The 14,582-nt window shown below is 40.6% G+C and overlaps 1 protein-coding gene across 12 annotated transcripts in view; it reads right to left on the bottom strand.

Moving 5' to 3' along the window:
* Window positions 1-14,582, bottom strand: part of PDE11A (phosphodiesterase 11A) — a 155,276-nt gene that overhangs the window by 97,395 nt on the left and 43,299 nt on the right. For 9 of the 12 annotated variants that reach the window (XR_014157889.1, XM_081867570.1, XM_081867575.1 and 6 more), the window contains exons 3-4: window positions 1,655-1,744; window positions 345-485 (exon numbers count right to left, since the gene is read on the bottom strand). Coding sequence is in view for 11 of the 12 variants with exons in the window: in XM_081867570.1 (XP_081723696.1) it covers window positions 345-485; window positions 1,655-1,744 (231 nt within the window). In the remaining variant the exon portion in view is untranslated. Of the gene's footprint in view, window positions 1-344; window positions 486-1,654; window positions 1,745-1,801; window positions 1,990-2,144; window positions 2,565-2,752; window positions 2,779-14,582 lie in introns of those variants that run through there. The other 3 variants (XM_081867572.1, XM_081867571.1, XM_081867574.1) reach the window with 3 other exon arrangements.

Below are 14,582 nucleotides of genomic sequence, written 5' to 3'. Positions count from 1 at the left end.
GGAACATGGGAACCAACTCCTAGGGGCCGTGGGGTCTTCACCCCCCCCCCAAATAAAATATTGGAGGCCCCCCAAGTTGATGGGCATTGCCATTCAAATGGTGTGTGTGCACCACATCATGCGATCGATTATGTGGAGCAGGGCTTACCTCCCCCCCCCCCCCATTTTTTTTGTTCAAGTTGGCATCCCTGTGGGGGGAAAGTAGCAGAACTAGCAACTAAATTCTTTGGGCAAGGGCAGCCAAAAGTGTGTGACCCCTGTACAAAGGTAAGCATTTTACTGTGTTGTTATATCTTGGAAGAGAATTTACCGAGTAGTAACCTGAAATCTGAAACACTACTTACTGGAGACTCAATGTCTTCGAGCAGCAATACCGAGCAGCGGTCACACTTTAGTAGAGTTTGGGCTCGGTGCATAATCTTCTTCACAATTTTCTCTAGGTCTGTCTGTTCTTCAAAAAGATCATTAACCACCTCCAGCAAGGCCTACATATATGGGAGGGACAGTTATTACAATTCGAATAAATTATTGGACAATTTATTCCCCCACCAAACAAGACTTCTAAAAGTACCAGTTACTGTATAACTTACTGACTTTGTAATATGGACTTACTCCTCCTAAATTAAATTTAGGTGCCCGAAACAGCAATGGGCAAATGTCCCTGTAAAAGATCACGGAAATCAGTGTTCTTGTTTGCTCATTTTCTCAGTGGGGCCAGGATAAAAGGCCACTTCAGTGTTTCATGTATGCCTTAAGCTATACCAATTAATGGAACTGATTGCATTAGGACTCTATTTCAAGTGTCCTTCCTCCCAGACTTTCCTCAGACACACAGGTTCTTTTTGCCAAGATCTATCCCTAGCCTTACATGCCAAACTATTTGATGTGTAAAGTTGCAATAAAGTTGTGTCCTGTTGCTCTCCTGAATATGTACCAGATCCCTAACCCCTGGCCTCCTGATTTCCTCACAAATGTCACCCACAAGATCAAGAGGTGGGGGAGGGGGAAATCAAAGACTCCCACTGAAATGCCAAAAATAAAGACTATTTTTTTTTTCTCCACAGGAGTCAAGTCGTACAGAACACAAGAAAGCTCTTTGCAATGCTTGTGCATTGTGCTCTCATGAGTTGCACACTGTAACATCCTCGTAAAGCTTTTAGTGGTCACCATTTAGCGCAAAAAAATGTTGGCATCATAATGTCAGCGGAAAGGAATTACTACTGGTAGATAAAAAATTCAGGTAAAAACATCCGCAGCTGCAAGATACCCTTTGAATATGAAGCTAAAACCATGAAGAACAGGAAGACAGGAAATATATTTATGTACACTGCAATTCTATGCATGTTTACTCACAGAAGTTTCACTGTGTTTATTCCTATGAAAGAGCACGTAAGATTGTAGCTTTACTCATACAAGATATTCTTCACTCTTGAGCAGCAGAACAAAATAATGCAACCAATGCCAAAATACATACACTGATTAACAAAGTGATGTGTATTAAATGTATGTGTATTTTCAACAAAGTGTCAATGCTTTCTTTAGAAATAATAAAGCTTTATCTTCAGTCACCTGACCTTTTATCATGTGATCATGCAGAGATAGCATATGAAGTAAAAGTTAGTAGCAGTGGCCCAAATTGCAATTTTTCACTTACTCTGCTTCTATCATACTCCTTCCTGGAAGCAGCAAACAGCTGAGCGTTAGATATGGCAATCCCACAAAATGGAAGATACATCTCCATTACCTGGAGCAAAAAGGAATTATCAGCTATTAGAAGTTGTTATTGTAATTAGAAGTGCACCTTCAATCTAGTTCTCAAAGAGGTTGGTATGCCTGTCCACTTCACACTGTAGGACTTATATGGTGAAAAACACTCCCCTTTCTCTCCACACACATAATTGGGTCTTGGGGATAAGAACAGTCCAGAAACAAAATGGCTGCCTCAAACTTGTCACTGTGCGGTTGAGAGTTTGGGTGGGCTTGTTTTAGAGCTGCACTTCAGGCAACAAATATGGCCACCAAAATGATTTGATCCTGCCTTATTTCTAAAGTTTAGGAGCTGGCCGCTTTTGAGGAACAACAATAAGGGCAGAGTTCTGGATGTTGCCACCATTCTTAACTGTGCCCCATATAAGGAAACATACATGGCTCAGTGGGGGAGCCTATGATTTGCATGCAGAAGGTCCCTGGCACCTCCAATAAAAGATTCCCTGCATGAAAACTTGGAGAGCTGCTGTCATTCACTACAGAATACATTGGGCTAAATGGACCAATGGTCTGATTCAGCATAAGGCAGCTTCCTATGCTCTTATTCCCAGAGGTACTCTGGGAAACAATACCCTCATGTCCTGATTGTGGGCTTCCCAGAGGCATTTGACTGGCTTCTGTGGTAACAGGATTTTGGACTAGATAGGCCTTGGGGGGGGGGGAGGTCCTCTAATATTATTGTGCTACATTTTTAGGTTCCCAATACCGCCCCATTTCAAAATTTCCCAACATATGGATACCGGCATGTCATGGAGAAATGTTCTAGCCTTGTCTTCTACATAATGACCTATTCTGTGTGTGTGTGTGTGTGTGTGTGTGTGTGTGAAGACATAATATGGGAGGCACCATCCAAATAGCATTGCTTTTAACAAAGCTTTTCTGAGATGAAGAGCTGCCATGGCCCATGGCTAGGCTTGTATATGTAAAATTTACCTTGTCACCAAAAAACATGCAACTTTAAAGCCATTTCATACATCACACATACCTTACATTATTGTCCCCCTGCCCCTCCAAAAACAACCATCTGCAATAAAATGATTGGCTTTCCAAATGGGTGTACTTGATGAAGAACACACATTTCAGATGTACAGTATCACTCTGTAGAAAATGGTGGATTCAATTTTTAGTGCTGAGTTGAACAAGACTGGTGATTTATAAAAAACCTTAGGGATCAGATTTCAGCCAGTGCCCATGTTTTAACCTTTGCTCCTCCAATGGCCAAAGGGTGGTTCAAAATAAAATGTCATTCAACAAATAAATTCTTATCTTGCAATTCTGCCATGACACATAATACTAGCAATACTAGATTACAGGTTCTTCAATATTTTATCAGGAGAAAGAACTTCAGCTAAAGAATAAAAACTGTTCAACACTGTCCAGTACTTGATCCTTTTCACCTCAAAATATTCCTCTTCTTCTGTATGATTCCTTTTTATTCTAACCTCATGGCTATTAAAATAAATGAATAGGTTGAGAGTGGACTATTAAATCTAAATCCATATCCTTATAATTTAGCTAATATGAGACACGCTTCACAAAGGGAAAATACTACAATTCTACAATTCTATTCTTTCTTTTGCAGGAAGGTTTGTTTTTACTTCCTTTGAAAGCTATTTCAACAAAGATCTCATGCATTCAAACATCTTTCTTTTAAATTGGCCACCTCCTTTTATTTATGGAAGAAATGTGCTCCTTAGTATTAACAAACATAATAAATACAAATTCATTTACTTTTTCTACTTTATGAAATACAGATGAATTCAAATACTTCAACTAAGAGATTCAGATGTTTTGTAGGTCACGTAGAGTTCTTGGTTAGTGATGATGCAGTAATAACTTTAACGATAATGATAATGATTATTATAATAGTAATAATTTTAAACAGCAAGCATTCAAGCACAAAACATTATATATGACATCTATTACATCAGCATAAGTGTACAAAAGACAAATGAGAAAACTTGAACTCTTTTAAAAAGCTAGAAAATCCCCAATTGCCATAAGTTCCACCTCTGCAAGTTGTACAGATAGATCATTTGAAGACCATGTTTTGAAATAGTTAGCACCAGTGAGTGTTATTAAATAATAATTATAACAACTAAAAACTCTAAAAGCAAAAAATAATACTACAAAAATACAATTAATATTTTCTAAAAAGAAATCATTTGTAAATTTAATTCATTCTGGGTTTTAAACTGTCCAAACATGCATGTGCCCACATCCATATAAACAGTGCAGAATGCTTTACTGAGCACATGAATCCACAGGCTAAGAATCAATCGCAATATGGTTAGGTGTGAACACTCAACCAAATCACATTATGCTTTGGGCATCTGTGCACAGTGTGTCTGGCAACCCTTACAATCAAGGCCTCTGATCAAATAAGAGCATGACAGAAGTTTGTCCTTCGCAAACATATTTCTCAGGGGAGACCCCTATTTTTATTCAATCCACTGCTGGTGGTTAAAGCTGTATCCTGTGAGCCCTAAATCAGGCTTTACTGGTTTCGTATCAAGAGCAACATATGGCTGCATTTTTTATGTATTCTGTTTTCATAAGGTTTCCCAATTCATTGTCTCTTACCTACTATGATATACTATTCCATGTCCCTCATTCAAATCTCAGACACCAATTTACTGGATGCCCTTTGGCAAGCCACATAGGGAAGATGATGCTGTCCTAACATACAGATTGTCTTTAGGATGCTCAGATTATCCCCGCCCCCGCCCACTCCACCATATAAGGCTGAATCACTGAAGGCTCACATTGCAGATATATTAGTCTTGATTCAATGCGCAGAAGGAGCACTTAGTACTTTGGTACTCACACAAGTACTCTGCAACATCTGTTAGCACTTGAGCTAGCACCAAAATATCCTGTGGCACCAGTGGGGATGGGATGCCATTTATGGGAAAAGCACTTTCGATGGGTATCCTGAATCACAGCATCACAGAACTGCAGAGTTGGAAGGGGTCCCAAGGGTCATTAGCCCAACCCCCTACAATGCAGAAATCTCAATAAAGACTCCCTGGCAGATGGCCATCCAATCTCTGCTTAAAAACACCCAATGAAGGAGAGCCCACCACCTTCTGAGGAAGTCCATTCCGCTGTCAAATAGCTTTTACTGCCAGAAAGATCTTCCTGATTTTTAGTCAGAATCTCCTTTCTTGTCACTTGAAGCCATTGGTTTGGGTCCCACCCCCTGGAGCAAGAGAAAACAAGCTTGTTTCATCTTCCATGGGACCGCTCTTTAGATATCTGAAGACTGCAGGCCATCAAATCGTATCTCAGTCTCCTCTTTCCTAGGCTCCTCGCCTCCAGTCCGCAGTGACCTCACCTGTTCTTCACAAATTCTCCAAGATTATAGACAGAGGCTCTGAGATTACATCCGCAAGCTCCTTTAGTACCCTTGGGTGCAGCTCATCAGACCCTGGAGATAAAGTAGCTAGATGTTCCCTTACCACCTCTTCTATCGTGGACTGCAGTTCCCTCCCTGCAGGTTGGGCACTGCTTTACTTTTGGGTGAAGACAGAGGCAATGTAGGTGTTGAGGAGTTCCACCTCCCCTCTGTCACCAAGCAGCTGTCAGGGAACTGCCATCGGAGCCAAGGGTGGAGGTAAGGCTCCCCAATGACGCCGGAGAGGGAACCAGCAAGGAGAGAGGGAGAGCTTCCGCTGGGGAAGGTAATGAGCGTGACGCCAGGAAGAAAGGGGAGGTTGAGAGGGCTTCGAAGGGAGGGCTCCGAGACTCTTCCAGCGAGACCAGCGGGGAGAGCACAGGACCTCCGCTTGGGACGCCCACTCTGCGCAAAAATCTTCCGCATAAGGAGGCTAGGCGGAGACTTGGTGTCAAAGAACTTTTATGTTGGAAGAAGTTCAGGAAACGCCCACTGACGGATTCTGCCAGTGATTGAGGCAGCCACGGTGTAAGGGCTGTCCAGCCAGGGGAAAGTTTTAGCCAGACAACCCAGCCTGGAGCAGTTTGCAGCTTATGCACAAGCAACCCCAATTCCCATTACATAGCATTTCTCCATCTTCCATTTCCCATACAGGCCCTTCTCAAATCTCAAATGATCTGTAAGCTCCTTATGCAGCCGCACCGGTTTCTTTAGATGCCTCCCGCTTGTTTTTCTCGCCTACATTTGCGTCTTCAATATTTCACCTTTAAGAAAATCCCATCCATCTTGTACTCCCTTCACTTTTCAGTATTTCTGACCATAGGATCTCACCCAGTAGTTCCTTAAGCTTTTTTTAAAAAATAATAATAATTCAGCCTTCTCAAAGTCCAGAGTGCATGTCTGACTGAACTCAGCTTTCCCTTGCCTCTGTATCATGAAACCCAAAAGGACATAATCACTTCCTCCCAACTTCCTAGTACTTCCACTTCATCGATGTGTTGCTAGTAACATCCTGTTTTGTCCTAATGCAAAGCTCTCAGATGAAGTTAGCCTGAATTTAGGGGCTGTGAAACATTAGGGCTATTGGCAATGCTTCGCTCCTTCCTGAACAACTGGGCAGGAAGTGTATTTACAACAGCTTCAAATGACTTTATTTGTCTTCCTTCCCTTTCTTCAGGGTGATTTGGCGAAACGTTCGGAGAAAAACAACAACACAGAACAAATGGCTCAGTGAACATTCTGTGAGAACAACATTATGAGCAATGTTACCAGCTTACATCCTGCAAAATGTAGAAACAGGGCTCCGCTTAGCAGGGTGCCAGTACTGAAGCTACCAAATGAACTGCTTGATAACTTGCAAATTAACAATGAGCATCATTTCCCACCTCACATGAATGCATACGACATACATGCAAACCATGTGAAATGTATGTCCTGGTCATATTTCAAAAGCTCTGCTCTACATAGCTGTACACTGGAATTGTTCAGACATTGCTACAGTTAAGTCATTTTAGATTTTAGACTTAATACTCTTGCAGGAGCATTGCCACCTTCTGTCCCCCACTTTTGATGGTAGCGCATATTACTTGCATTGATAGGGGCTTGGAATAGTTTACCTTTGAGGTCCCATCCAACTCTATAGAATTATATGTTTCTACTTCTAAATGTGCTTTGCCACACCTACTACAGTTGCAGGACCTCTTCCCCATTCTTCTGAGCGACACCCTGGAAGTCTGCCCCCAAAGCCCTCCCCGGAAGGCACGATGGTACTCGTGCATGTTTTGACTCAGACAACAAATGTAGATTTTTGGTAGTAGATTTACTACTGCAAGTGTCCAGTGCCTGCAAAAGCAAACAAAACATCTGCCAAAGAAAGAGCAAACCAATCTATTCTATGTCCATATTCTTGAAGAACTGCAACCTGCTTTTCACAAATGTCTGCTATTGCACACCAAAATAACAACAGGCTGACTTCTACACAATCTGGATAAATCGCAGGTTCTTTATAAAGTCTGGAAAGATTCTTCTGAATGCAGCTGTACATAACATGGGATTATACAAGCGGGAGCCCTGAAAAACAGAGCTCCGTCACAAAAAGCATGTGTTTGTACACACAGGGGCTCTTTCCAGAACTTATTACAAGCATGTGAAGGCTAGGTACTTATGGGATTCCACTTCTGTGCCACCCACACATTCAAAGAATGTTGGAAAGGTGCTGGAAGGAAAAGAGCATAATACACAGATATGCAAAACTATCACACTAGAGTGTTTGGTATACAAAATGTTCAGGGCCATCTTAATAGTTGGCGCTAGGGATGCATGGCACCCAGGCACCAGGCTCTTAGGGGCACCAGGCTGAGAGTCTGGGCTGAGCGCTGGATTCTGGGGAAGAGCCACCAACAGCCGAGCAGAGCAGAGCCCGTCAAGAGTGCCACGGGCTCTCCTGCTGCGGGCAGCTCTTCCCCAGACTCCAACGCTTGCACCTGAACTCGCGCCAAGCCACCCACAGAAGAGCCTGCGGGGCTCAGATGGGCTCTGGTCCGCTCGGCTGTCAGCTCTTGCCCCAGCTGCATGGCGGCTATTTTGGCATGTTGTGAGCGCTGTGTGACTCTTCCTGTTGCATGCACTGAGCTGTGGGTTCTTTTGCTAGCTTTTCCGCTGTTGCCGCACACTCCCAGTGCATTAACACAGAACATTGTTAGAGTAAACAAAATTTAGGTTGGTATACCAGCATTGATTTCTTTCCTGCCATTTTCATGGGTAAATCGGGGGAAGCAGAACCATGCCGGTGTGGAAAGTGTGAGGAAGCAGCCATGTTGCCTGTGATCACTGGTGTGAATGAAATTCAGTACAACATGCCAGTAAAAGCTACTGGTCCATAACACAACAGGTACGCGGGTTTAACCCACAGTGCCTAGGACTTGCTGATCAGAAGGTCGGCGGTTTGAATCCCTGCGACGGGGTGAACTCCTGTTGCTTGGTCCCTGCTCCTGTCAACCTAGCTGTTCGAAAGCACGTCAAGTGCAAGTAGATAAATAGGTATCGCTCCGGTGGGAAGGTAAACGGCGTTTCCATGCGCTGCTCTGGTTTGCCAGAAGTGGCTTAGTCATGCTGGCCACATGACCCAGAAGCTGTACGCTGGCTCCCTCGGCCAATAAAGCGAGATGAGTGCCACAACCCCAGAGTCGGTCACGACTGGACCTAATGGTCAGGGGTCCCTTTACCTTTACCTTACTGCAGTGTGAAAGGAACATTAGAAAACGGGAGAGAAGAATCATCACTGTAACCAGGACATCCCCATGTCCCACAGTATCCCCCATGTCTGAATGCACCCTAAAGGAAGTTTGTATTTTGCAGGGCATTCAACTATTCATTTACTAGAAAATAAGGTCCCACAGCTTTCAAATTTCCTTATTTTGTTTTTGTTTTTTTAAATAATATTTATTAAAGTTTTAAATGTTACAAAAAGACTAAGAAATAATTCCAAGTTAAACAAAAACATAACAACACATCACAGTAAAAAAAAAGAAGAGAATAGAAAATAAAAAAAATAAAAAACAGAAAAATAGAAACAATTAAAAAACACAACGAACCTTCCCATAACTTATCTTTCATTTACTTGTTTCCTTGACCTCCTCGCACCTCCCTTTTTTTGTATTCTAGTTCGGTTAGCTATTTCAGCAAATCCTTTCCATCTTTCCCAATTTTTATCCTATAATTTATCTTAATATAATGTAACTTTACCTTTCTTCCTTTCATCCATTAACAATCTATTTTTACTTAATCCTTTATAATATTTCCGCTAAAGCCACATAACTTCATTCCAGCCTCCTTCTAACATTCCTTAATTTTACAATGTTTCTGTAAATAAACTTTAAATTTCTTCCAATCTTCTTCCACCGACTCTTCTCCCTGGTCTCGGATTCTGCCAGTCATTTCCGCCAGTTCCATAAAGTCCTCAAATTTCCTTATTTTGTACTGTCTCTGCATTCCGGACAAACTCATAAGCTATGGCATTCAGGAGCCAAACCAAAGCAGCATCAGGAGCAAAAAGTTATTTCTGCAACCAAGAAGAAAACAACTGTCTACCAAAATGGTTTATCCTATCAAGCCACAGAGTTGAGTTTCCCAAATAAAATTAGTTTCATTAAGCCTAGTGCCTCCAGCTTATTTTGCCATGACCTAAAAGTTATATAAAAGGAAGCAAAAGAAAAACAGCTCATATCTAACTTGAGCAAATACACTTTATTAAATTTAACATGTTAAGGTCACTCAGGCGACAAATTCATGTATTATCACAGTATTATCTAGATGTCCATAGAATTTGTAGCCCGAAGAAAGTAAATAATGACTTCAGTGTCTTCTACTAACTGAAGAGAAAATGATTCTCTCCCTAGAGCAGGATTGGCAAATCTTTTTCAGGTCAAGAACCACATTTGCTCATGGACAACCTTACATACCAGTGGCGGGCTGAGTTAAAGGGAAAAAAGTAGACCAAGCAACAGAGGTAATCCATAACTTTGTAAAGTAGGCTGCATTCAATTTTAGAACAGGAGGGTAGTAATTTAAAACTGCAGAGTTTTGAGAAATTAAAGGATAAAGTGCGAGATTGGCTCCACTATTACCAAATACTGGAGGTTTACAAGATGGATAAGAAAATTGGCTTCCAGGTGGAGAAATCCAAATTGGAAACAGAACTGTTAGAATCCAATACTAAGAATTTATCAGAAATGTATAACTTGCTACTGAAATGGAACACACAGGATGAAATAGTTAAATCAGCTATGATTAAGTGGGCGCAAGATATTGGTCATAACATTATGTTTGCTGACTGGGAAAGGCTGTGGACCACCGGTATGAAATTTATGGCGTGCAACGCCCTGAGAGAAAATATTATGAAAATGATCTATAGGTGGTACATGACCCCAGTCAAGCTTGCAAAAATCTACCACTTGCCAGATAATAAATGTTGGAAGTGTAAAGAAAATGAAGGCTCATTCTTTCACCTCTGGTGGACGTGCCCAAGGATTAAGGCTTTCTGGGAAATGATATATAATGAAATGAAAAAGATGTTTAAGTACACTTTCCTGAAGAAACCAGAGGCCTTTCTCCTGGGTATGGTCAGCCATGTGGTGTTAAAGAAGGACAGAACTTTATTTTTGTATGCCACAACAGCAGCAAGGATTCTTATCGCAAAGTATTGGAAGACATCAGATCTACCCACTCTGGAAGAATGGCAGATGAAAATGACAGACTACATGGGACTTGCAGAGATGACGGGCAGAATCCGAGACCAGGAGAAAGAGACAGTGGAAGAAGACTGGAAGAAATTTAAGGACTATCTTAATAAATACTATAAGATTAATGAATGTTAGATTGACATGGGTTTAAAAATAATGTGGTTTTCAGAGATGTTGAGTAAGAAAAGGAATGGAGTTAGTAAAAATCTTTTGGGAAACAAGGGAATGGATTTGCTGATGGGATAATGAAACTAGAATACAAAACGGTGAGGTATGAGGAAGTCGGGGAAACTAGGTTGAGAAAATAAGGTTCGAAATTATACTTGTTGTCTTTTGTTTGTGTTTGTTTTTATTGTTGTTGTTTATTTGTATGTTTTTGGGGTTTTTTTTGGAAAACTTAATAAATATTATTTAAAAAAAAAAAAAGTAAAGTAGGCTGCATTCAAATAGAGGAAGCGTGTGGCTGTAGAATCCGATATGGGAGAAAAGTGTTTTATTTCAGGTTTTGCAGATTATGGTGTCTGGTTTTGCTGTTACAGGTACACCATGGCGTTTCTTCTCTCTGCATTCCTCCCAGTGGTCATTCTTTCTCTGGTCAGTGCTGTGGATGCACAACCTGACTGTCTACCTCCAAGCATTTGCGATCATCTGCAAGGGATTCCCATATGGCTGGGTTAATGATGCCAGCCTTCAGGTCACATTTGAAGGATGGATATTTTTTGGGAGGGATAATTTTCCACATTTGGGCTGATGCACAATGCCTTCAGGTTCATCATTGTTGCCCAGTGAACAACCCAAGCAAACTGAAGCACTTCAGTATGATTAAATGAGTTTCAGTTATAGATACTGGGTTATTGAATGGAGTAATATCCTCAGTGGTACAATGGGCACAGCTCATTGGAGTTCAATGGAGATACTGTTAAGTGAAATCAGTTGGCCTTTCAGGTTAATGTATGTAGGGCTAGATAATAGACTATAACCTGTATTTTCTGCTATGGTCTATGGAGTAATGCAACAAACACCGTTCTGTTCTATTCCATAACTTGTTATTGGGATAGGGGATAATCAGTTGAAGTGAGAACAAGTGGAATTCTGCAGCCGTGAAGTATCAAGTATAAAAAATGCTGATGCTATAATGACTGACATCCACTTGATGGCACTATAGACATACGATTTCTGTTTATAAAGGGTGGATGACTCTTCCACAAGGTAGCAAGATTTGCAGTTAGAACTGTTGGGGAGCAAAACATTTCAAAAACTGTGTCAAAACTGACTCAATGTCTGGGTCAATAGAAAGATCTCACCTGGGACTTTAACTACTTGTGAGAAAGCTTTACAGAATTCAGTGTCTTCTGAGAAAGTTGCAGAACAGAAATTGTTGCCCCCCCAAAAAAAAACAACAATAAAAATGAGAGTTTAATCAATCAAAACATGAAACTTTGGCAGTCATGAAGTATTAGGTGCTTATTACTCTTATTTTATTATTCATTTGTTTGACATTTATATTCCTCCCCCCTTCCTCCAAGGAGCTTAGAATGGCATATATGAAGCATGGGGGTCGCTTAGGGAATATTTTCACAGTAATCCTGTGAAGTAGGTAGCTCTGAGGAATAGGAATTTGTGCAAACACACCTGGATTTTGCACACCCACACCAAACCACTCTGATCTAGTCACTATAAGACACTGGTCCCAATTACTAACTTCATAGAAGGAAAACAAACTGATTCACCAAATGCTAATTCACATGGGAGCCCCTAATATATGCACAAATAGTGCTGCATGCATTTAAACAGAGGCAGCTTATCCCCAAGTGCATTCCTCCGAGCAGATTTTTTTAAAATTCCATTTATTCCAATGGGCCTAATCTGAGCATGACTAACAGCGGATATTCAGCCATTATGTGGATGTGCTTTTTCCCTCTCAAAGAATGCTCTGATGGTGTTTCCTGCTTGGCAGGGGGTTGGACTCGATGGCCCTTGTGGTCTCTTCCAACTCTATGATTCTATGATTCTAAGAGAAAACAGAAAATAATTCAACACAAAATATCAGATAAAGCAATCTAACAAAATATAGCATAAAACGAAATATAAAACATCATCCATGGAGTGGTCTCTAGTCCACAAAAGCTTATGGCACACTGAAACTTGCTAGTCTTCAAGGCATGGGATAGCCAACCTTTTTGGGCACAAGGACGTGTTTGAAAATCGAAGAAATCTCATGGGCAGCTCTGAACATCATTTGTGATTCTTATTTTTATCTGTAGCTACCTTGATTCCCACCGGGGGGGAAAAGCGGGGTATATATAAATATATAAATTATTATTATTATTATTAATAATAATAATAATAATAAAGTGGTGGTGCTCAGAACCTCTTCCAAAACAGGCAAAAATCCTGTCCCCAAACAAATAACACAAAAGAAAACAAAAGTGGGCACTACCCTCAGAAAACGAGAACAGAAAACAGACAGCTCTCCCAAATCAACAAAATTGCCAAAAAACTGATTCAAAATTAAAATTGGAAGGAGCACAAGCCCCGTGGCACCATAACTGGGGATCCCAGCTTAAAGGTACCACAAGCCTTCCTGTTTTTGCTTCAAGAAACATGTCTATACATCTGGAAATTAATAAATGAGTGTTATAATTATTGTCCCATAAATGTCAGATGACTATTCCTCTCCTCCCTCCCATCAACCTCAGAATAACCTCCCTATTTGGGTTCCTGCTATTTCCAATGTGGCATGTGTGCATTTCATTTGGTCTAGCTTTAGCAGACTGATGCTGGCGGCAATCCGCCTGCAAGCTTGTAGAGTGAATTATATTAATGGGGAAACAGCCTCTCTCTTCGCTCACCCCCGCCCTCAAGCAAAACATCCCAAAAGCTCACTGAGCAGTTAATGCAGTTCCATGTCTCCTGCAATGCAGACATGAGCCTGGAAGGTGCAACTGAGCTTTTTAAGATCCTTTCAGCTTTTGCAGTAGAAAAAAAAAAGAAACCAGGGAGGGGAGGAATCCGCATAGAAAAGTGGTTCCTCTGGGTTCACTTACTTAGTTTTACAATTCATGCTGCTCTGCAGTGACAGTAACTGGAAGCAAAAATGATCAGGTACCACCAGCATTATGCGCTGATTAAATCAGCGGTGAGGATGGACAAAGCCCTCTCCTATAGCTATAATGTTAACTGGCTTGCTGAAGCTCCAGCAAAGCAGAGATGTGCTGAGCTACAGAGTGTGTAATCTGATTGTTCCAGCCAACTAGGCACGGCAGCTGATATTCACTAACTTTCATTATCAGCAGAAACAGACAACAATAAAAACTCAACAGAGCACAAATTTCCATTGTCTATATAAACTAGGAAACATAAGGGAAATACCAGAAGCGAACGTTAAAATATCTGTTTGTACAACTAAGACCCAAAATCCTGCAATCCTCCTATTGCTTAATAGCATTTTAATCGGTCCAAAAGGACGTGTACTGCTATATGAAGTAATTAGAATACCGTTTCTAACATTTACTGAGCTTCCAGTTTTTCATGGTTTTAATATCCAGTAAACTCCTCTGAGTATTTTATGGAAAACCACCCCATAACGTTTAAGGCACATCAGAATTAAAGAAAAGCAAACATTCCAGAGAACTGAATATGCATTAAGGTACACTAATGGAGATCTAGGAACATTTACATGGTTCTTGTAGACAGGCAAAAGACAGCAAAAAAACACAACAAAGTTCATATTTGAGGCGTTCACACCAACTACAAATTAAGAGTGAATTAAAATGCCAACCTACAAAGTAAAATCAGGAAAAATGTTACACTGAAGGTGCATATAGCATGCTCCGCATGGGGAAGAATGAAAATGAATGTTCATAGAGAAAGCAGCAATTGAAGGCTTAATTTCATTTCTAGGTGGATTTTATAGCTGAACAATTCAAAATTGTGAGAATAGTCAATTATTGTTGTGTGATTTAGTTATTTAGTTACTGTAAGTTTAATTTGTTGGTGTCTTATGTTATGTAATGTTTTTCTTTTTTTGCTGTTTTTTTTGCTGTGTTTTGTTTGTCTTTTTTGTTGGTTTAATGTTTGGTGTTGTATAATGAATCGAAACTAATAAAAATTAACAAAACAAAAAAACAAAACAAAATTGTGAGAACAGCGTCACTGTTTCCAATTCAGAACCATTT

The sequence above is a fragment of the Podarcis erhardii genome, assembly GCF_964252035.2.
Source record: "Podarcis erhardii genome assembly, chromosome: 1".
NCBI lineage: Eukaryota > Metazoa > Chordata > Lepidosauria > Squamata > Lacertidae > Podarcis > Podarcis erhardii.
This window is presented reverse-complemented; position numbering and strand designations above follow the sequence as displayed.